Source organism: Cyanistes caeruleus, chromosome 8 (assembly GCF_971803275.1).
Source record: "Cyanistes caeruleus chromosome 8, bCyaCae1.hap1.1, whole genome shotgun sequence".
Classification (NCBI taxonomy): domain Eukaryota; kingdom Metazoa; phylum Chordata; class Aves; order Passeriformes; family Paridae; genus Cyanistes; species Cyanistes caeruleus.
Window position 1 is genome coordinate 35,335,797 of NC_141708.1, and position 24,161 is coordinate 35,359,957.

Below are 24,161 nucleotides of genomic sequence, written 5' to 3' on the forward strand. Positions count from 1 at the left end.
CAAACTTCATAGTTAGAGAGCATTCCTCCCCGGCGTGGGTAATGAGGGGGTGCACCCAGCCAGCCCTAATTACACCCTCGGAAAAAAAAAAATAAAACAAGCAGATTCCTCCTCTCCCAGCTAAAGGAAGAGCCCTGCAGCTGGCCTCCCTCGCTTCATACCTCTATTAAACCAGGACTGGATGGGGACAGGGAAAGGAATAGAGCAAGGAAGGTCTGTGCTGAGGAAAGGGTGGGAAGGAGGAGCTGGGCAGCCCTGTAGATGTTTCTGCATGCAACGGCCTTATGGATCAAAACCCACCTCACTTACATAAATAAATATAAAAAATGAATCAACTTTTCAGCTAAATAATCAGGTCAGGCTTCTGCAAAGCAGCCCGAGAGGTAAACTAAGGCGGGGTGCCCTCGCACAGGGCATCCCACCACAGCATCCCTGGGCATCTGGCACAGAGTCCCTGCACCCCCACCTCGGTGCCTCTGCCAGCCTCAGCTAAGGGAGTCCAGCCCCAATTCCAACCATCCCCAAATCCCCAGAGGAGAAACACCCAGGCTCTGGCAGCTCCTCCCATCCTGGGAGCTGGAAAGAGAAAGATTTATCTTCTTGAATATGCATTACACTGGAGTATTTATGGAGCCACTACTCTTTTGTTTATCTTTATGATTATGATAATCAAAGGCGAAGCCTCCTGAGAAGTGTAAACAGCTGAGATCCCTTATGGTACAAATCTCTTCATTTTTCATTATATGGATTTACAACAAGACACAGGCAGATTGGAGTAAATTGTTCCTTATTTCTGGTTTTAGCGGAGCCACGAGCTGCGCGGATCCCTGTAAATACCTACAGAAAAGAGAGTGAATTCAAATAAAAAAAGACAGAAAGAAAGAAAGAAAGAAAAAGGAGGAGGAATTATGTAGCAAATCCCTGTTACACTCTATTGTGCTGGCTTCTTTTGTGCTGTTTTATACATTCCCTTCAGGGAAGCAGTTTTGTTGGAAAACTATCTCCAAATTTCATCTAGCGCTGGTTCTTGTTACGGGCACAGACACTTCCCTTTGTGCTATTTTAATTCCATTGTCACGGTCCTCTTGTCGAGTTTGTTCTGTTTACTGAGCTACAACGTTATTTTTAATGGATATAATAATTATATGAACTTTTTATTTATTTGCTTTGGCCCATGAAAGAAAAGCACCAGCAGCGGAGAAGGCGGTAACGCGCTGTTTATTCACATGTACGGCGTGTGCTGGGCTCCTGTTGTGAAAAGAATAATCATTTCAACAAGAAAAGAGAGGAGGGAGAAGAAAACGAGGAACAAACAGGGACTTGTTGCCCTGGTTAATGCCAGAGAGTCCAAAGAATTATTAATTATCCTTCAAACTGCAGCAAGCCCACTGGAAGCTGCGAGCTCTCCTTGGAAAACACAGAGAAGGTGGGGGGGGAAAAAAAGAATAATAAAAAAAAATGGTCTCCTGTTCAACTGAGCACTGCAGTTTGGAAAATGCTAACTCTGGGAGAAAGAAAGTCGACGGTTTTGCCGACAGAGAGCGATTTCCCCTTCACCCAAATTACATACATATTTCAAAATGTAAATTCCCCAGCGTTCCCCTTGAGAGTGTGCAACTTTCAGGCGGCTGTTTTGCAATGGGTGGCTTTTCTATTTTTTTACTTTTTTTTTTTCCCCCTGAACGTGCAAATCTGGAGGCGACCGCCTTGGCTGCGGGCACGAAAAGCGACTTTAAAGCAGCAGCAAGCAGGGCTGTGAACCAGCCAGCGCTCCTTGGGAAGGGAGGGATGCTCTGCTGCCCACCGGGCATCCCAGCCAGGAGCGTCCCAGGGGCTGGAAGGGAGAAGCTTTCCCCCTCTGAGCACGCCAGTGCCAAACATCGAGGTGGGGACAGCCCAGCCGGGCCCTCCAAAAGCGGATCATGAAGTTTGGGGGTCATGGGTGGCGTCCCAAAACCCAGAGAAGGTGGCTGTGCACGTCCCACCCCAAGGAAGCCGAGGCACTGGCACGAGCCCAACGAGGCAAAGCAGAAAGTTTCGGCAGCTGGCTGCAAAGAAGGGCACAGCAGCGCAAAAGGAGCAGCCAGCTGGGGCAGGGGGGTTATGCTTGGTTTTGGGGTTGGCTTTTTTTGTTTTGTTTTGCCCTCCCCATCCTTTTTGTCTTTCACCCACTCTCTCCTCGCGGGAAGCTGGCTGGAAGGATGGAAGGATGGAAGGACGCTCGCCGCCTCCAGCAGGCCCCTCGCCAGCTGCTGCCCTACTTTTCCCGACGCCTTTCCCACTCTTCTCCCGCAGCTCGCTCGGTGGCAGGCGTGGGCCAGGATCACCTCCCGTCCCCCCAGGACGGGCTCAGCAGAGGGAGGCACCGCCAGCAACGCTGCCCCCATCCGAAATCATTTTAATCATCCCATTATCATCATCATTGTTGTTATTTAATCATTAAAGAAATAAGAGAAAAGGTCCACTCCGTGCCTCAAATTCCCCATTAATTCAGCTGGGGGAGGAACATCACAGGAGAGGCTGATTAAGGTCCCTTTATTAAACAGTCTTTAAAGTTGCCCTTAATCTTTCAGATTTGTTGCTACGATAAAAAAAATAAAACAATAAAAAACCCAACAACAACAACGAAATAACTGCCACAAGTGGAGGCTGGAAATATTTTGCTTTTCTTTGTCCTTTCTCTACCCTTTTCTCTCCTTCTCGTTTTACTGAGGGGACAAACAGAAGGGAAAAATGGGGGGAGGGGGAGAAACAGGGATAGAATAAGATTTAAGGAAAAAAAAAAATAATCCCTGCTGATGCTGAATGTCAAATATTAAGATTTTTCTCTCTCTTCCCCCTGCCTCTTTCAGCAATATCCTTATTAAAGAATAAGCCCCCAAACCATCAGTGAGACTAGCTTAGATGACAAGGCTTCCCCATCCCCTTTTCTGTGCTGGGATTTGATCCCTGAAGCCAGGAGAGGGTGGGATGGAGGGCAGGTACCTCAAGCCCATGGTGGCTTCTTCCCCTTTGTGGCACAGAGAGAGGTGCCCAGCCAGTGGCAAAAGGATTTTAGCAATTACCTTGATTAGTTTTATTCCTTTCACACCTGATTTAAATGCAGAGGGGGGGAAAAATAAAAAAAAAGAAATGCTGTGATTTGATTTGATATAAGCCATGAGGTTTTGGGGGTTTTTTTGGGGGAGGGGTGCCTGTTTTCAGTGCCTGGCATCGCCATCCAGAGTGGGAGCAGGAAGGAAGGAAACCCCTACAAAAAACAAAGTGTTTTTCCCTCAGGCTCCCATTTCCATGGAGGTGGGGAACCTCCAGGAGCTTCCTAGCGTTGTTTGGCACCCTCCTCCCCTCTCTGGCATTTCAATGCCACGGGACCCCACGACGCCACAGGTTTCTTCCTTTCTCACCACTGGGAATTTCCACCTTTTCTTCTCTGGACAGAGCCTGTGTTCTCACACCACCGAGCTTCTCTTTCCTCCCTTTGTCCTCTGGAGCACACATTCCTGCCCCTGTGCACCAAACTAAACTCCCAGGTGGCCCAAACTCCCACAATCACCTTTCCTATCTCACCTCCCTTGGTGCTGGATGTGCCCAGGCTGGAAATGCCCCAATTTTGGGGCTCTGGACCAGCCAGTGTAGCTGGAATTACACCTGGAAGCATCCCTGTGTCCAACACACCAAGTCAATGCTTCCTCCCACACCTCCCTCTCCTTCTCCTGCTCCTGCAAGACCCTGAGGTATGGATAAAAACTGACCTTAAAAATACACAGTACTGACAAGCAAAACCGAGTTTGGCATGTTGAATTTCAGCAGCAAACACACTGAGCACCCCCAAGAGCGGAGCATGGCTCTGGTGGACGCAGGACACCCCAGGAATTGGCTCCTGCAGGGCTCAGAGGGAAGATGCTCTTGCATCTCTGAGGGATGTGCAGCCAGAGGGAGGGACCGGAGGCGAAGCAAAAACCTCTCAAGGGAGTAGGGCCAAAGGCTCACCCATCATGAACGTCACGGAAAAAGCAGGAAAAAAAAAAAATCCCGTTGCTCCCTAGCCTCCTGCTTTTCTCCTCGTGCCTTTTTCTCCTCCTTTCAGCGATTTGAGCTAATTGCTCTAACTAGGGCCATGCTGCGGGTGATCAGAGTCATTAAGTGACCTCTGCTCCCGCAGCCCCGGCGTGACACGGGCAGCAGCTCGGCTCCCATTTACTCCTCCCTGGAGCCCCATCGGTCATCTGTGCTGCCCTGAGACTCCTGAGGCAGCAGGGATGGATCCTGCTGAGGATTCCATCACCAGCCCAGGTGTCAGCACCAGCCCAGGGCTGGTGGGGATTGGGGTGGGTTCAAACCGAACGCATACAAGCACTCAAAAATCCCCCCAGATCCTCCAGAAGAAAAAGGTGTTGCCCCATCCCAGTCCTGGAGCAAGGGGACAACAGGAGGAAAGAGCCAGGTGTCCCTGATCAGGGGATGCTGGGCTCTAAGGCTAAGCCCTGGATCTGCTTCCTGGCATTCCCAGAGCACCCATGGATAGCTCTGCTCAGCCTCAGGAAGCCCCCGAAGCCCTGTGCTGCAAGTCCCAAATTAAGCCTGTCCCTGCTCAGGGAGGTGCCTTGTGTTCATCCGGGCTGGGAGAGCTGGGGGAGATCAGCCTGGAGAAGGAAAGGCTCCAGGGAGACCTTAGGGCCCTTTCCAGTGCCTGAAGGGGCTCCAAGAAGATTGGAGAGGGACTCTGGGGAAGGGCAAGGAGTGCCAGGACACTGCCAGAGGGCAGGGTTGGGTGGGATGTTGGGAAGAAATCCTTCCCTGTGAGAGTAAGGGAGACCCTGGCACAGATTGCCCACAGAAGCTGCCCCATCCCTGGAAGTGTCCCAGGCCAGGTTGGACAGGGCTGGGAACAACCTTGGGTAGGGGCAGGGGGGGTTTGGAAAATCCCCTGAAGGTCCCTTCCAACCCAAACCATTCCATGCTTCCGTGATGTCCACCAGGACGCAGCACACTCGACCCCCTGCAAGCACAGTTTAAACTGAAACAAAAAAAAACCCCACAAAAAGCTCCTCTGAAACCCAAGCACCTCCATCCCAAGGAGATGAGACCCCAGACCCCACAGCAGGGGTCCCTCTCACAGGCTGGGAGGTGTTAGGAAACATCCATGCTTCCAGGAAAACGCACTGCAGCCCCCTTCCTGCCAGTCCACAGGGACCCATTACACTAACAGTGTGTCCATTCAGCCTGATATATAAATTACTAATGTAAATTAATGGATAATTGAAGCCCTTTAGTCCTAAATATTTAAATTATTTAACAGGCAATTAAGAGCGAAGGAGAAAGAGAAGAGGAAAAGGGGCCTTAACCCCAACAGGCAGAGAAAAAAATATAAATGAAGTGTGAGGAGAGCAGAAAGAGCTGAACATACACATTTTAAAGTGAAGCTGCCAGGTTTTCATTTTGTCTGAGCCAGGCTGGTGTTACAGTGGATGCCCCCAGATCCAGGGGGGCCAGGGAGAGGAAGCATCCACCAAACAACCCCATGGAGCAGAACAGATTCTGATTTCCAGGGAGAAAAACTCCATGGCTTTGCTTGTAACAGCTCTTGGTTATAGTGGTCACCAGAACTTCCTGGCATGCCAAAACAATACCTTTAGATTATTTTTTTCATCCTCCCTACCCCTAAAGCTGACAGCATTCCCTCTTGTAATTCCCAGCTCCTTTTTTTAACCCGATTCAAGTACAAACACCGTTGTTCCAAGTGTTTTCGCTTTCCTTTTTCCTTTTTTCAGGTGGTCCACGTGGCTGCTTCACTCTCTGCATCCCGCCCCCCTTCCCTCTCCAAACATCCTCAGCCAGGCCAAGTGGTTACAATTCCTGGCAAAGGCGATCCAGCAGGATGCTGGATATCATCAGTGCCAGGAGCTTCCCAGCCTCAGGTATTCTGGAGAGCCCTCTTGTAACAATACAGCGACAGCAGGGAACAGGTCCGGGCTGAGAGACGCGGTGTTTCCTCCTCCGGCCTCCATCCCAAACTGGCCAGGGATATTCCCAGAGCTCCCCTGGGAGCTGGGAAGGGTCATAAGGAAAAAAAGTCCGTCGAGAGAAGACGTCATGTGGGAAAAACGGGGTTTTTAACAAAAGCAGCGTGCCGGTCTGTGTGAGGCTGTGCGTGCCCGGGGACGACACCGAGGGCAGGGGGGGGATCGAGACAATAGTGAATAGACTCCAGATTATATCCTGAACTCGCAGCCCCATGGGAACAGGGTTATAAAAACCCTTTTTATTTTGTTTGTAGTCCAAAACAAACAAGTACATAAAAAGCTAAATGCGGAGAAGGCAGACAGGAAGTGAGTAACATCTGGGAAACATCTGGCCCCGGCTGTGCCGCAAGCCCGGCCGCCGGCGCAGCTCCAGGTACCTGCTCCCAACCAGGGGAGGTCCCCAAAACCTCTGCCCCAAACAGGGAAAACGTGCTGGGGGAAAGACAGCACACCCTGGCCCAGCATTAAGGATGCCCTAAACAGCACAAGACTGATCCAGGGCTCTGAATATTGCAGGGCACCCTCTGAGCATCACACAGGACACTCCCCCAAAAAGGGCTCTGAGCATCTCAGGACACCCCCTGAGCACTGCAGAACATCCCTTGAATAGGGCTTTGAGTGTAAAGGATGGCCTGAGCAGCGCAGGATACCCTGGGACCAGGGCTCTGAGCACCACAGGCCAGCCCTGAGAAAGGCTCTGAGCAATAAAGGATGCCCTGGGAATTTCAGGACACTCTGGTCCAGGGCTCTGAGCACTGCAGGATGAAGGCAGGCTGGCCAGCTGGCACCAGGGCACTCTCCCCCAGCCCTAGGAGGTGCCCCACATCCTCCTCCCCAGGAGAGAGGAGGTGCTGCCGAGCAGTCAGAGGGGCTGGAGGTATTTTCTACCTTCTGGCTCTCATCTCCTGCTCTTACTCCTCCAAAATCCCTGTGAAAGAGCCTCCCATGCACAGACCCGGGAAGGTTGCAGGGGTGATGCTCGGGAAGGCTCCAGGCGGGCTGTGAGGGAGGAGAGCTGGCTTGGCAAGGATCACTGCCCAGCTCTCCTCACCGGGGAATTCCCCCCTGGCTGCCAGCCCGAGCTGCCAGCCCACATCTTCCCTCTCCACCCGCCCACAGCACACAGGTGCTCCAGGGACATGAAAAGGGGGATGCCAGAGACCCCACAGAGCTCTGGGACAGCAATGGAAGGTGTAATGAGAAGAGCAGCGATGCTCAGGAGCCGTCTGGATCGCAGCAGGAATCGCTTCTGTGCAACTCCAGCTGCATTTCCAGCCAGGAAATGCAACCAGCCACGCTCAGACACACCTGGAGCAGCTCTGCTGACCCTTCAGTGCTGCACTAAAGCCCTGGCACGCCAGCTTCCCTCAGCTCCTCGGACGGCCTGGGATCCCCCCCAACTCACCAAATAACCCCAAAGCGCCCTCAGTTCTCCCCAAAACATCTCCTCGGCGTTTCCTCTGCCATCCACTCCGGCAGAGCCCAGGATCAGCACTTGGGGCATTCCAGTGGAGAGGATTAGAGCTGGTCCAAGGCTGGAGAGGAGGGAGCAGCAGCTGGCTGCACAACATCTGGCACCGCTGCTCATTTATTCCCCGCCGTGGGACCGCCGAGGGCCGCTGCTCGTGGCCCAGGTGTCCCACAAGGACAGCAAGGACAAGGACACGTCCTTTGGGGTGTGTTGCTGGCCTGAGTGCGGAGCAACCCCCCTTGGAAGAGCCCAGACACCGTGTAGGGGACTTGGGGAGTGAAGGGAAGCATTAGGGATGAGGATGGGGATTAGGGTTAGGGAGAAACAAAACAATACCTTTAGATCATTTTTTTCATCCTCCCTACCCCTAAAGCTGACAGCATTCCCTCTTGTAATTCCCAGCTCCTTTTTTTAACCCAATTCAAGTACAAACACCTTTGTTCCAAGTGTTTTCGCTTTCCTTTTTCCTTAATGAAATTTCCTTCATTTCCTATCATGAGGGATTTTTCTTAGATTCTTTGGAATTTTGTGGAGATCTGGTGGTTTATTTCTGGAATTTGGTAATGTTTGGGGAAGATTTAGGGATTTTTGTTTTTGTTTTTGCAATCTCATGTGATTTTTATGAAATTCATGGGATTTTGCAAGAATTTAAAGGATTTTGTGGGATTTTTGTGGAATCTTGAAGGATTTTGAGGAGACATGAGGAATTTTGAGGTATTTTCTTAGATTTTGTGGAAATTTGTGAGGATTTTGTGGGATGTCACTGGAATTTGGTGGGGTTTTGAGAAGATTTCTGCAATTTTGTGGGATTTTTCTTGATTTTTTTAGGATATTCAGGAGATTTTGTGAGATGCTTGTGGAATTTGGCAGGGTTTTGGGAAGATGTAGTGATTTTTTTAGTTTTTTGCAAGTTCGTGGGGTTTTTTTGTAATTTTGTGGGATTTTTCAAAAGTTTAAATAATTTTGTGTGATTTTTCTGGAATCTTGAGGCTTTTTGAGGAGATTTGAAGAATTTTGATGGATTTTCCTTCTATTTTATGGAAATTTGTGGAGATTTGTCAGGGAGAAAAAGAGGAGGGAAAGAAAATAACCACAGAATGGTTTGGCTTGGAAGGGACCTTGAAGAGCATCTCATTCTGGCAGGGACACCTTCCAGTAGAACACCAGAGGAGGAAGGACAGTGTTTGGAAAGGGAAACAAGCAAGGCACATCAAAGGGGAAAAAAATCATCCAGTGGGCTGGCAAGGTTAAAAAAGCAAAAACACCGGGACAGGGAAGGGGAGGGAGACCCAATTAAAGAAGCCTCACCCAGAACACGCCACCAGCAAAAAGCATCTGATGTGTCAGGGACAGAGACGTCTGATGCCGCGTGTCCCACCCCGTGTCACTGCACACCCTGCAGCAAAGGGCACAGCTCCCAGCCCCCACCCCAAGCCACTGCAGCACCAGGGTGAGCATTTTGCTGTCTCATTTCTGGTCATTTCTGCACCAGATGATGCCCACCTGTAGCCTTTTTTTGTGCTGTTGCTTTAAAAAGTGCTGCATTAGAAAGCTCCAGCACCAGGAGCTGCCCAGGAGAGTCAGACCCCGCTGCAGGAGGTGCTGAGAGCACTGAACCCGTCCCCATCTCCACAGCTAAATTTGGCCCAGCTCAGGGGCACAGAGGCTCCTGAAAGCGTCTGAACACATCCAGGACATTGGGGTGAGGAGGGTGATGCACAGGAACCCACCAGAGCCAGGCAGCCTGTTCCCACCATCCCTCACACGTGCTCTTTTCTCTCAAATTCCCAGCCTAAATAAGGCTTTGGGGAGGAAATTAATGAAAAGCAAAGCTGATTACAAAGAACAATACAATGACTCAATCTGTTTCTTTTACCTCAATTGTATAAGGCTTTTACATTTATGAAGGTTTCTCTCAGTACACAATGAAACAGCCCTCTGAGGGAAGCAGTAATGGCCCTGGAGACTTCTGAGCAAGACTGGACAAAACAGGGCTGGAACCATCCCAAAGGAAGGACCAGATGATCTAACAGGTCTTTTTGCATCTTTAATTCCTCACCCTTTTCTTTCTCCTCCCGTGTTTCAGGCACAGGGGGGGGGGGGGTGGGTTTTTTAGCTGCTGCTAATTAGATGTTAATGCTGGAGTGGGTTTGCAGCACGTGGTGTAAAGCAAGAGGAGAAACATCGGGGCCCTAAATGACAACCAGACCACAGGGATGGGGGTCCTTATTCTCAGCATGGAAAATCTCCCTCTGGAAGCAAAACAGGCTGAAAAATGTTGGTATCCTTCCCACAGCAGGATGGATTACTCCTGACCCACCGGCAGCTTCCTGACACTCGTGGGTCACATCGCTGCCAGCTCTGCATCTCCTCCCTCTCCATCCCCACATCCAGCCTCTTCACCAGGGCACGGGAAGGATCTCCAAAGTCGTTTTCCCTATCCAGGGCCAAAGGGAAAACCTCACCAGCACAACAAGAGACACCAAAACAACCTGAGTTTAGCTCAGTCCAAACAGCAGCCAACTCTCCTGGCTGCCCCTTTGCAGAGCATCTTCCAGGAGAAGGCAACGGGATGCTCTCCCCACCACCTCCCCCTCCTCCCTGCTGTTTGCTGGGCTGTTTGGATCACCTCTAACACCTGTCTCAGCGAGCTGCAGGGAGCTGAGCTGAGCTGTTTGTGATGAGATCAATGAGGTGATGCAGAGGCAGAAGTCTGAGCCCCTGCCCCTGGCGCCCGGCCCCGCCGGGGGACAGTCACCGAGGCTGTCAGTGCCAGCACAGCCCTGAACCGACTCACAGAATCGTTTCAGTCAGAAAAGACCTCCAAACCATCGAGTCCAGCCCGTGACACATCGTCACCTTGTCACCCAGAGCAGGGCACCGAGTGCCACATCCAGGTGTTCCTTGGACACCTCTGGGGATGGGGACTCCACCACCCATCGACATTTCTCGCTGCCTTCTTCCTTTCCCCACTGGCTGAGGCACCAGGAAGGTACAGCCTGCCACACATTTTCCCCCTTGAACATGTCATTTTCCCCCAAAGTTTGGAAGTTCAGGCTGTCTGGGTTCTGCAACAGCCTCTGGGGACCCATCTGCCTACTACCCTAAAGTTCAGGAGTCAGACTGCCTGGGTTCTGTAACAAACCCCTGCAGCTTGAGGTCTTTACAGACATAAAACCAATTTTGAAGATGTTAGCACCCATTTCTCCTAAAGATCCTCACCCAACGAGTTGTTTATAAAGACATCACCACCCATCTTTCCATCACACTCCACTGGAGCACCTTCATACCTCCAGTCCCACGTGGAAGACCAAGAAGGGATGTGGAGTCTCAAGTCTCTGGCAGTGGGATGTCCCTGCCCTCGTTAGTGGGGTCGGAGCCCCACCACCAGCACCCCTGTGGGCAGTGACCTCCATCCCCTGACCTCCCTCCAGCCCCAGCTCCTAAGCCCAGCCATGACAGGAACAAAAGCCACTGCTAAGAGACACATTTACGACCCTCCAAGAGGGAGCCCGCTGACAGCTTAACGAGCTTTTTGTTTTTCAAGTACTGGTTTTATATTTACGACCTGAAAGGGAAAGATGCAAGTAGGCAGGGACGATCCGGGGGGCTATCTGCTCCTTCTGCTCCTGACCCGATGCCGTCCAACCCACATCCAAGCCATTCCGGAAAGCCATAAAAAACGATTGCATTTCAGCTTTTCCTCCCCTCCCTCCTCCTCCTTCTTTCTCTCTCCCCTCCACTCGCTAAAGACCAAAAAAAAAAAGCACCTTTTTTGGTGGTGCTCTCTTCTTGTTAATGTTCACCCCAAGGAAAGGCATCAAATATTAATGCAGGAAGCTTCAGAGAGCTCACACCGGAAGCCAGAGGCCCCCATATGTCGTGGAGTATCCCAGTGGATGCAAGATCCCACCGGTTCATCCCCAAGGCCTGGCTCTTTAATGCCTGGGAAGGAAGGAGGAGGCCAGAAGCTGGGTTTTTACGAGCACCAGGGATCACATTCCTGGGATATCAGCCCAGAGTTACACTTAGAGGAGGAAAAAAAACTGAAGGGAGAAAAATCCGAGCCCCACACCCCTTCCCCAGGATTCTGCACTGTTATTTGCTGCGCTGTTATTTATAAGAGTGAAAAGAGAGGGCAAAACTCCCTGGTTTTGTTGGGTTTTTGTTGGTTTTTGGGGGGTTTTTGTTTTTTTTTTATCCCCAGCATTAGCATAGCAGAGAAATGCCTTTGGGCTGCAAGAGCATTCCAGCCACCAGCAGGAAGATAAGGCTCTTCCTTCGCCTCCAGATTCCTCGGAGGAGAGGAGACACATGGGGTTTGGAGACACATGGGGTTTAATTGCACACAGAGATGCCACAGCCCTGCCACTACACGATGATAAGAGCTTTTGTCCCATGGAGGGCTCACCCAGCTGATAAAGACCCTGCCCTGAGCTCCTGAAACCCAGAAGGGACCTCGGCTGAAGAGCTGCAAGGCGCTGGTGGGGAAGGCCCAGATGTGCAACACAACCAGCACACCCTACCAGATGTTGGTAGGGTCCCTACCAGCCAGATGTTGGTCCCTCCACCACCCTTTCCAGGGGAGGAAAGCAGCGCTGGGGGTGACATCTTTGTGCCCAGATGCCGGGATTCCGTGGTGTCCCGTGGCTTTCCCGACCTGCAGCGCTGTGTCCCGCTCGGGGGCCTCCAGCATCAGGAGGAGCTGGAGCTGCTGGAGCGAGTCCAGAGGAGGCCACAGAGCTGCTCCAAGGGCTGGAGCCCCTCTGCTCTGGAGCCAGGCTGGGAGAGCTGGGGCTGCTCACCTGGAGAAGGGAGAAGGCTTCAGGGAGAGCTCAGAGCCACTTCCAGTGTCAAAATGGGGTTTCAGGAGAGCTGGAGAGAGATTTTGGACAAGGGATGGAGGGACAGGACAAAAGGGAATGGCTTCACACTGCCAGAGAGCAGTTTTAGATTGGATATTAGGGAGAAATGCTTCCCTGGGAGGGTGGGCAGGCCCTGGCACAGGGTGCCCAGAGAAGCTGTGGCTGCCCCTGGATCCCTGGAAGTGTCCAAGCTGGACAGGGCTTGGAGCAGCCTGGGATGGGGGAAGGTGTCCATGGCCATGGCCTTTAAGGTTTAAAATCCCTTCCGACCCAAAGCATTCTATGAAAACCCAGCAGCTGAGTTTGGGGCACCTTTCCCTCATCCCCCTCCCTCCCACACAAGCCCAGCTGGGCAGCGGTGAGGCCCCAGGAACACAGGGGGGGAAAAAAAAAAAAAAGAAATTAAAAAAAAAAATAAAATAAAGAAAATAAAGAAAATAAAGAAAGGAAGAAAATAAATAAGGTAAAATAAAGCAAAAGCCTTTTAAGTGTGATGGGGCCGCTCAGAGCAGGGCAGCCCCCTCCCCGCTCCCCCTCCCCACTTATCGCTGCCCGGGGGCTCTGCCCGGCGCCTGCCGATAATCAGGGAGCGCATTGAAACCCCGGCGCCAGACTGGATCCTTATCTCCTCCCGAGCAGGAATGCGGGATGGGGGCTGCCCCGCCAGCAGCTCCAGGACCAGCAGGAGCAGGAGGAGGAGGAGGGGGAGGAAGAACCCCCTCCCCCGGCCCCTGCCGACAGTGAGCTGGAGCTGGGGGGGCTGCGGGGACCCCCGAGGGATGCGCGGGGCTCGGTGCCAGCCCCGGCACGGCCGGAGGGCTCGGAAGCACCCCCTGCCTTGCGCAAGGGCCGGTAATTATCCCCGGGGATAATTACTCTGCTTCATTTCCCCGTGAAGTCAGGGTGCCGGGAATGCCCGAGGCAGCAGCCGGGGGGAAGGCCAGGCGACAGCCGGGACAGCCACGGGTCCCCCCCGGGCTGGCAGCCCTCCCCCCCTCCCGTCCCAAAAGATGCGGGGTGAGAGCTGTGAGCCGCTCCCAAAACAGCCCAAAGCCCTTCGGGGCTCAGCTCGGGGACCCTGGCGGGAGGGGAGGAGGAGGAGGACGGGACCCCAGAGCCTTCCTCGCTGGCTCTGCTCAGCCGGGAGCTGCCCGGGCTGATCTCCATCACCAACAGGACCGACAGGAACTTCCAGCCACCCAACAGCAGCGGGGAGAGGGAGAGGGAGAGGGAGAGGGAGAGGGAGAAGGAGAAGGAGAAGGAGAAGGAGAAGGAGAAGGAGAAGGAGAAGGAGAAGGAGAAGGAGAAGGAGAAGGAGAAGGAGAAGGAGAAGGAGAAGGAGAAGGAGAAGGAGAAGGAGAAGGAGAAGGAGAAGGAGAAGGAGAAGGAGAAGGAGAAGGAGAAGGGAGCTCCCGGCTCTCCTCCGCCGGCTGCCAGGTGGGACAGGAGCCACGGCTCCAGCCTGGCGCTCCCTCAGCTCCCTCCCGGCCTGGATGCTCTTAACACCCAAAACCCGCTTCCAGCGCTTGTTCCGAGGGTGAGGAAGCCCAGACCTTTGCCCTCAGTGGCTGGGAAGCAGCACCGCAGCAGCGCCCACGGTGAATTCGAGCCGCAGGTACGCGGACGGCAAAAGGCGCAGCTCCATCCCTGCCAGGAGCCGCTCAAGGAGGGCTCCTGATGCCATCAGAGCCCCAGGGAATTCGCAGCCAATTAAGGGGATACTTTAAAAAAATCATAATAAGGGGCTAATGAAGTTTAGAAGCTGCCGACAGCAGCCATATGCCTCAAAAATATGCTGGGTACAGTCGGTGCCTAGGTAATGCAACTGCAGGTATCAGCTCGCCTAATTAGCTACCAGAAGAAAGCCTAATTTAAAACAAAGCTCTTATTTTATTTATTTGCTGACAGCAGCAGAGCAATTCCCTCCAGCATGAAGTGAAAGCAAACACACTGCCCTCAAAATAAACCACCACGGGCTTTTTAATTTTATCCTCCAACAAGTGTTCCCTGGTTGGTCTTTGGCAAGGGAGGGGTGGGGGGGAAAGGAAAAGAAAAACAACCAACCCCAAACAACAACAACAAAAACCCAACCTGCACTTCCACTGGCATTACAGAGGACTTGCAAAGACAGCTTCCCACTGCCACAGAAAAGAGCAACCACTGGAACTCCTCTGCTGTGCATGGAAAAGTGCCTTTAATAAAAAAAAAAAAAAACAAAAACGGAGGAAATGTGTGAAATCAGCCCTCTCCTCTCCTCATTTGGGGTGATGCAGGGGCTCGGCACATCCTCAGGCCGGTGCCCAGGTCGGTGTCTGGCTCCAGAGCACTGCTGAGAGGTGTAGGTCACCCACAGGAGCCAAGATTCCTGACCCTTCCCCATCCCTTCCCTTTCTTCGCCTCCTCCTGCATCCAGAAGCAAATGTGGGGAGGGGAAAGGGAAATCCTAGAAGCGCGGAGAGAGTGCGGGGCCGCTGTGATTTTATTTAGTGTCTTTATTTATTGAAGTGCTTTAAATAGATATGGATTGACTCTCCTGGCTCAGCTTGAAAGGGGAGCTGCAGGCAGCTCCTGGATTAATGCACATGATGCTGCTTCCACGGGTGCCCAGCATGTGGCACCTCCTCCTGTCTTCCAAACCTCACCTGGGGCCTCTGCATCCCCCTCCTCTCGTAAAACACGACGTCCTGGTGCCCCCAGTGCTCCACATCCACACAAAACCCTCCTCAGCACCACCCTCAATCACCTCCACGTCCAAGATGGAGCCACCAGCTCCACCACCCACCCAGCCAAACCCTTCCCCTTGTCACCTTCCTCACGCTGTCCCAGCCCATCTGAGTAATCAGGGGTTCATTCTTTCCTAAGAGCATGTCCTGCCAACCATTTATGGATTTATGAGAGCGGGAGGAGGCACTGCGAGCCTTTATGGACAACACTGGCTGGGCCCTGCATTTTTCTTCCCACTGATTAAAGTAATAATGCTCAGTTTAAGGAGTAAGTAAAAAAAAAAAAAAAATCACACCATTTTTAGGCAGCTGGGAAAGAGGAGGAAAATCTATTGCAGTGGCCCCGAACAAGCGCTTCCCCAGGGCTTCCAGGCAGAAAACTTATCAGGCCCTGCTCTGATAACATATTCAGGCTGAACCATTAGTCTTGGGCAGAAAAAAAAGGTGCAATAGAAGGTGCCCCTGACTGCAAACTGAGTGAGGAGGGGGGAAATGGGGTTAAAACCCCACAGAGGCCCAAGGCTGGGGAGTAGCAGCAGCTCTGGGGCTCGGTGGCATCCCCAGCACACAGCCCTGAGGGGATGATGCTGGTGGGGGGCACCCACCTCCTGCCACACAAGTGTCCAGGGACAGTTTGTCTCCTGCATGTTTGAAGCTGCAGAGAAGTGAGAAAATCAGCATCCCTAGCACCACCAGGCTGGTGAAAGATTTCCCCAGGGCCAGCGTCCTCAATCATCCTCAACAATGCATTTTCTCATTCTGGCCTCATTTGGCTCCCCTGCTCCGTCCCAATACCCATCTTACAACACCTTTCCCTCCGCAGACACAGCTCCTTTTCTTCCCTGTAACTCCAAACCAGCCCTTTGTCCCGGGCACAAAGAGCTGGGAGGTTTCTGCTGTGGGTTTCCCTCTCCACCTCTTTCCCATCAGGGAATCTTTGGGAATGCCAGGGCGCAAAGCGAGCCAGCTGTGACCTGCAGCTACTTTAAATAAATTATCTCCACTGGAATTTTCTCCACAGCCATGGAGATGACAACACAGGGGTCCCCGTTCTCCTCAGCAACCCCCTGCTCTCCGCTCACCTCTTAAATCCCACACGGGTCACCCAACCTGGGGCAGCCAACAACACCAAATAAGCTGGAAGCTTGAGGGGGGGGGGAAAAAAAATAAATTGTAAATCCATGTTTTTGACACCTTAGCCCCTCTCCTACGTGGATGGGAAGCTTGTGGCACGAGCAAGGAGCAACCACACAGCTGCTTTTGCAAGTTCCTATTCCAGCACCTCAGGCTCAGCCCTCCAAGCACACCCCAGGCTCCAGACCACCCCCCATCCCTAGGGCTGGTTGTGACTTTTTTTGTTGCTTTATGCTGCACTTCTTGAAATGGATTTCTCAGCTCCTCTGAGCAGAGCTCCTTCGGGATACTCCTTCACGGGGAGCTCCGTTTATCTCAGTTCTCTGGGCCTAAAGAAAACTCCAAAGCTCGTTAGGATCTTGTTTCTCCTGTTTATTAGGATGTTATCACAGAACTTGGCAGGTCTCCCCCAGACCTTTTTGCACAAGTTCAACTCACCATGGAATGGCTCACTTCAGCTTGATAAGCACAAAATGGCTTTGAACCACACAGTTCTTTATACTTATTCTTGCTTAATTAACAATAGACACGTAAATTATTTTTCTTAATGACCCATCACCTGTGTGCTGGGCTGTGGCATTCTCTATCCAATCACTTACTCAAAAACCTCTAGAGGAAGAAGATGAAGAAGAAAGAAGAAGGAAAAGAGACAACACCTTATACCCTCCATCTTGTTTCTGCTCTCTAAACTAGCTCATACTCTAAACTTTAACTTTTTCACCCAGTGACTTAAGAAAACTCTCCAGTCTACACACACTTCTAGATTTTCTATTTAACTTTTACAGTTGTTTTCATGGTGTTATATGAAATCCAGTGTTTTCTTGGATGTCAGAGCCAGGTATCAGAGACAAGGGCACACTCTCTGTGCCTCAGACTCCAACACTGGCGACCCAAAAACAAGCAGCCCACCAGCTGCCCCTACAGGGGTTGAAGGCCACCACCCTCCCCAAAGGTGGCCACAGACATGGTCCAACCACAGCTGGGCACCAGCATCGTCCAGCCCAAGCCATTCCTTCCTCCCTCCTTCCCTCCCTTCCAGGCTGGTTTTCCAGGCAAAACAAGGATGGGAATTACTCAGGCAGCATGTGACATGACCACCAGAAGGAGGGCATTGCATTACTGGAGCTAAAACCGGATCCTGCTTTCTATTGTCTATTCTTTTGTAGTGATGGGAAGAAAAAGCTGCTGCTCTGTAATCAGGCCTCTTCTGGCTGCTTCCCTGCTTTTAGGGCCAACCAGGATAATGCAACGTTGCTTTCATGTGGCGAGAGAAGCTTACAAACAACACTATTACACTGCTACGCCGCCGAAATTAAAGCCCTGCTCCGAGCCTCAGCCCCTCCCACGGGCAGCCTGCTTTGCCTCCGACTCAGTTTCTTCTCCCAAAGTCTGCAGTACAGGGAAAGGGACTGAATCTGGTCCTGAGTAAGGGCTTGTGAAATTCGGTGTCTCCCCAAACGATGTCCATTACCTGTTTCTGAAAAGAAAAGCAATTCCTTCCAGCTTTTGCTGAGGTGCTCTCTGCAAACACTCGTTCCTCGTCTGACAGCAGAGCAGCTCCAGATCACGATTCACCCCGAAAGCAAATGCAAGTCTTCTCCTCACTGATGCACCTTCACAGCTTTATTGTATTTTTTGGTCCAAAGTGATTGAGATTTACCCCCCTTCCCGCACCCTGTGACAATTCAGATTCTGAGCTCACCCATACACATCGAGCCTAAAACCTCCAGAGTGGATTCACTCAGCCAGAAATGATCTCAGCTGTGAAACATCACAAGGGGCAGTCACTTTCTCAGCAGTCTCAAAATAGAGGTTGCTTTTCTTTTTTTTTCCTTTTTTTTTTAAATTAAAAGCGATGCCATCCCTCTGCATTATCTGGAATAAACATCCTGGTGCTGGAAGAAAACTCACTTCAGCTTTCCTAGCTCCACGTTCTCATTTCCACCAGCTCCCTGAGAACCTCTTCCTGGTTTTCCAGGCCTTCTCCTGCGCTGCATTAAGAGCCTGTCTCTGCAAATAAAGTGTTTTACAACCCAGGGGACCCTGCAATAGGACAAGGACTCCTTTCACCACCCAGGTGACCTCCCTCAGGTTCAGCTCCTCTTGGATTAAAGCTTCTCCTGGGCAGCTCAGGGACAAACCAGTGAGGCGAGAGCCAGGTTTATTGTGGCACTGCCCAAGGGACAAGCACCAGCCAGATCAAACCCTGGGGACACCCTGAGCACCTGCAGGAGCAGCTGAAACCCTCTCAGCAGAAGATGCTCTTCCCCCCGCCATCCTTCCCCCTTGGTGCTCCAATTCTGGAGGGGCCAGGAACTGCTGTTCCCCAAAAACACGGAAAGCCAAAGCTGCAGGATAATCCAGCCCCAGGAGTCTAGGATAACCCAAGCTCCTCCAACCTTCAGACCCCGTGGTTGACATCAATGCCCCACATCCAACACACCAAGTGATTTCTTCCAGAGTGAGAAGGAAACTCCTCTCCCTGCTGCCCCAGGAGTGGGATGCTCTTCTCCCTCCTGCTTCCCCTTCCATCCCAAACAGGTCACCCACCAACAAGAGCCTTCTGCCATGCCCTGAGAGCAGCCTTCAGCACTTCCCTCACCTTGCCTAAGGTTTTTCCCAGCATTTTCCTCCATCCTTCACTTATTTCCAGGTGCCCCATCTCTGCTGGTACACCGTGCTCCCCTGAGCAGCAGAGCAAAGCCTGCTTTCCTACGGATCTACTGCTCCAAATACTCCATCCCACATGGCATTTGTGTGTTCCCCAATAGTAGGTGGCAAGTGTTCTGCTGTTGATGTTTTGGGGTTTTTTGGTTTTGGTTTTTGTTTTGTTTTGTTTTTTTTAGTGGGATATTAATAGATCCCTCTCACCGGCCGACCAGCCTAGATAAAAACTTTATTGCTAATTTCCTAATCAGGCAGGCGCTTAATTACGAGACATCTACTTCTGAGTCAGAGGGAGGGAGATGCAGACATACAAACAGCACGACAGCTAGGGGGGAAAAAAAAAAAAGTCTGGATTTTTAATTTTTTTTTAAGGAAATGAAGCTAAAAAAAGAACCCCCATCCCCTCCCCCCCCCAACAAACAAACAAGCAATGAAAAGAAACGAATAATCCAGGAAGCCCAAAGATAAATCCATGGGGATTTTTGGTGTTTTAGGCACAGGAGCTCCTCTTGGGGCAGGGGACAGGGTGGTCCAGAGGGGCTGGATCCCACGGGGGTCACGGCAGCGCCTCCCTCCCCCCGTGTCCCACATACAGCACAGTCCCCACGGGCTGAGAGCAGATGGTTTCCAAGCTGACAGGTTGCAAACAGCTCCGTGGAGCCAGCCTGGGAATCAGATATTGTCTCCATGCCTTTAGTTTAGGGAACAAAAGATGTCTCCCAGCTAAAAAAAGTTTGCTGGGAGAGACCTCGGCGCTTCTCCTGCTTTTGGGGTTCTTTTTAAAAGCACTTTCATGCAGCTCAGGTCACTCGGGTCTGATGCCTGCACAGCTCCACAAGGTGCCTGCACATAACTTTTTCCACTTTTCCCTCTGGCTTTCCTCTCTGTAGCTGGAAAGAGACCACAAGGAGAGCCGTGGTGCAGGGCACAGCAGCCTTGCTTTCCCAGCGAGCTGCAGGCACTCCCTTTCTGGCAAAAACTTCTCCTTTCGACTTCCTATCAAACTTGCAAACGCCATGAACTCAGGACAACCCAGAGAAGCCTCTTTCCAGCACCCCTGTTGTTTATTTAGAGGAACCCCAAGGCTTGGAAACAGCCCTGGATCCCAGTTCTAAACACACAGGACAGCAGAGTGCCAGGCAAGGGACCCAAATCATCTTTTAGGGAGGGTTTATTTCACAAAATCATCCTTCAGCAGGCCACGCTGGATCCCCCCACACACACCTACCGGGATGCAAAGCCCAGCCAAAGCACAGGATTCCGGCTCCTTTGGCTTCCCTGCTGGCTTGAGCTCTGCAACTCGACCCTTGGTGAAACATATGGTTTGCATTCTCCCCCCTAAACTTTCCACAGACTCCTTCCCCCGCCTCCCCGTGGCACACAAACCCCAGCCCTTCTTCTCTGGGAGCCAGGAATGGTGCCGGCAGCCCTTCCCATGCCTCTCCAAGGGAAGGAGAGGAGGCTGCAGTAAAACCCCACTAAGTGGGCTTTGCTGTTTCGTGCAGGGGTGGTTAACAACCCGGCTGGATCTGCTGCGTCCCCTCCCAGCCAGCCCATAAATACTGAGAGAAACAGAGCCACCGTGTCATGGTGATGTGGAGATGGAAAAGAGGGGGGAGCAGCACGACCAGAACTCGCTCTGCAAGGGAAGTTTTTCCTTCTCCAGCCAGCCCGGGACCACTGGGGTCCCACATCCAACCTCCTCCCTCTGCAAAAGCCAGGAACAGCATCCTTTAGGATGTAGGAATGGCAAACGGGTCCAGCAGTGCTCAGAGGATGTTCAGGGTTAAGCAGCAACTTCTCCTCCTCTTTTCCTCTCCCTGCGTGCAAAAATCATCTTTTCTTTTCCTGTTAGGCAGTTCTCATCTAATTTTCTGCTTCATCCACCAGCCAGGCTTTTCCCCCTCAAAATGACTGTGGCAGCCTGAGCCAGTCTTTGTTCAGCCCAGAAGCCTGATCCAGCAGGAAGTGGATTCTTATGGAGCATTACTCTGCCTTACCAAAAAATCCAGGCATCACCTTCTCCCAGCCCACGGGGCTGGGTGGAGTTAGAAATCCACCAGGGCCCTCCAACCCCCTTCTTCCTCCCAGTGTCCTCAAAGCACCACACTGGAGAGGAGCTCTGCGGAGCCTGGGAGGGCTGTGGGATGGATGGATGGATGGATGGATGGATGGATGGATGGATGATGGATGGATGGATGGAACAATGGATGGATGGAAGGATGGACAGACGGATGCCCCTGGCCAAAACAGCGGTGGCTGTGATGGAAACCAGAAGCCCTGTGGTCTGCGAGCCCGGCTGCCTTCCCAAGGCATGCCGAGCATTGCTGGCGCGCCTGCATGTCCCACAGCAGCCTCCCGAGGCCAAAAAAATAAACCCCAAATCCTCTGAATCGCTGTATTTTCAGCAGCACAGGACCAGCGAGCCCGACAGCTTCTTGGAGCCGAGCACGGCGCGGATTCCTCTTAGCAGGTATTAAAAACCACACTTCCAAAATGGGGAAAAAAAAAAAAAAAGAAGAAGAAAAGCCATCTATTCATCTATTTTTGACCCATTCTGTGTTTAGGGCCAGTGTTACTCAAGGTTTTAGCTGAACAGAGGAGGCCCTGCAGTAACCTGTGGCTTGCCCTGCTCCTTATCCCTCATGATCCTTCCCCCTGCGACCCCATGGGCAAAGCCAGCGCGTGGGTTTTTCCATCCCCGGCAGGACCGGCCCCAACACGCCCCAGACTCCCGGGGTTTTGCTATAAACTACAAAGGAACCTGCCCAATTCGCCCCGGTTTGCATAACCAGTTTATCCCAAGCATTTGTTTTAAAAGCTCAGCTCTGGTTAGTCACTGCTCAGCCCGAGCAAAACCCAGCCCTCCTCCCGGCTTTTGGATCTTGCTTTTCCAGCTTTGGGCATGGCCAGCGTTTTGTTTTTTTATCTTGGTCTATAAATTTTAGAAAGGTGAAATATGTGCCTTGATGCCTCGTTTCATCTATATACACACACATATATATGATATAGATTTTATGTTTATCAGGGTATCCAAAGGATCCACAACCCAGGACAGGGATTAGCCACGAATCCCTAAGTCCTGAAATCCAAACCTAGTCATTCACCAGTAGCAAACCATTAAGCACACGATGGAAATTTAAAAAAAAGAAAAGAAAAGGAAAGAGGGAACGAAAAGGGGGAGGAAAACAGTTTTATAGCCCTTGGCAGCCCACACCCCACTTCATCACACTCAGGATCCCAGTCACCCGAACAGCTCCACGGCCAAATCCCCTCTCCTGTAACAAATCCCGTTAGCGCTGACGCCGGAGCGCGGAAGGAGGCATTTGCAAGGCTCTGACTGCGGAAAAGCAGCCAAAACGATGCACAAGGGGAATCAGACATCCTGCAGGAAAACCTGCTTCCACCACTGAGTCAGCATCTCCTCCTGAAGACTGAGGGGAGGACAGGGAGAAGCGCAGGACCGCGGGATGCTCCGGGATGGACCTTGCAGGGGAGCCCCAAATGCCACCTCTTCTTCTTTCCAGCAATGACAACGGGGGCCACGCCACCAGATGCTTCCTACTCCCCAAAACACAGACTGATGGGACTCAGGGGAAACCCCATGGAGCAGCGTAGGGATGCCGCAGCCCCAGCGAGGAGCTGGGACCACCGGGAACAGCTTAATCCCAGCCTAATTCGGATTTCCAGCAATGCTTGACCCACTCTGCGAAGATGCCCCCCAGCCAGGGCCCAGACAGCAGAAGAGACAGGACATTTAAGCTTCTCTAAGATAAGCTGGAAGAGAAAAAAAACCCTCCCACGAACCCCCGTCTCCAGCACAGCGACCCAGACCGCTGATTACTTTTAATTGCTGTGTAATTGGACTCTGGGAGCCATGCTTTCATTTTAAGCTTGTCTCTACATTTCACATCTGTCAAAGCGGGGGGAAAGAAGAACCTTCAAAAGTAATATTCCAGTGCAGGAACAGCGCAGCACCATCCAGCAGCTGCCAAAGCAGCGGTGGCAGCGGGGAGGCCAAGGCTGCACCCCCAGCCTGTTTGGGGTAAACAGGGGTGGAAGGAGGTGCTGGGATCCCACACCTGGGCAGCAGCAGTGGCCCCAGGCCAGACCACGGCAGACAGCAGGGCCACATTTCAGGATCCACCCTCATGGCCAGCACTAATTGCTACCTTTGCTCGCCCTGCAAAGCCCTCAGAGATGCCCCTCCAGGTGAGGGTGGGGACGCTTGCTCGGCTCCACGGATGAAAAGCAAGCAGCAGACCGCGTTTTTCGGTTGTTTTAAATAGCAACCACTCTCTGGCTGCTGGAAAACACCCTCCCTTCTGTTCTCCAAGCCAACCCAAACAGATGGAGCCAATAACGCAGCCGGGTGATGGCGTAGGATGGCGACGGCTCATGGCGGGGGGAGAGCAGCCCCTGCCCACAAGACCCCCTGAAGACGGCAGGGAGTCAGAGCCCGTGGAAGAGCTTCGGTTCATCCATCTCCATAAAACCTTCCCAAGTCCTGGTTATGAATCATGAGAGTTAAAAAAACACCTCCAGGACCACTGAGTCCGACCTTTGACCGAGCAGCACCTTGCTGGCCCTGGGATTGTCCTCCACCCCGGCTGCTCCCAGCCAGCAGCCAGGAGGAATCACAGCTTCCCAGACAGCACCAGACCCCACGGGAGGGTCAGCGAAACAAAGTCTTCACCTCGCTGCCTTCAGCCACTGCTGGGGATGTCCTCATGTGTGCCCCAAACCTCACAGCCTAGAAAGCACCGAGGACACTGCTGACAGCAGGCGTGTCCCTTCTCCCACTGAAATCTGTCCCGAGGAATTTCTGGGCTCCACGAGCTCCTGCTTAAGGAAAACTCCCACGCTGTACAGCGCAACACAACCCTTTTAATAGCCTCCCTCCCCCGCAAGCCACCCCGCCGGGAAGCCTGGATTGGGCTGGAAACGTCCCGTCCCTCCATCCTGCTGCTGTCCCAGGAGCTTCAGGGACACCCAGGAGCCCAGCCCGAGCTGCTCCTGGTCTGAGTGGTGAAATGGGACCTGCAGAGGCGTTTGAATGCTGTCGATGTGGCGAGAAGGAGGCGAGCAGGGGTCACTTCCATGCCAGCGGCAGCTCCCAGGGATGAGAGGCACTCCAGGAAAGGAAAAAACTCCCAGAGCAACAGCGGGACAATGTCTGGGTGCAGAGAACCTTGCTCTCACCTCAGCTGTGCCCTCACCCCCCATCATTTAAGAGCCACCACGTCTGTCTCCATAGAGCTCCCACAGGGAAGGGATG

The 24,161-nt window shown here is 52.3% G+C and overlaps 1 protein-coding gene across 3 annotated transcripts in view; it reads right to left on the minus strand.

Moving 5' to 3' along the window:
* UNC5B (unc-5 netrin receptor B) overlaps positions 1–24,161 on the minus strand; it is a 52,936-nt gene that overhangs the window by 21,773 nt on the left and 7,002 nt on the right. Inside the window, exon 1 of one of the 3 annotated variants that reach the window (XM_086899369.1) lies at positions 3,991–4,066. The exons of the other annotated variants lie outside the window; for them this stretch is intronic. Coding sequence (XP_086755495.1) covers positions 3,991–3,997 — 7 coding nt within the window. The 5' untranslated portion in view covers positions 3,998–4,066. Of the gene's footprint in view, positions 1–3,990; positions 4,067–24,161 lie in introns of those variants that run through there. 3 annotated transcript variants of the gene reach the window in all.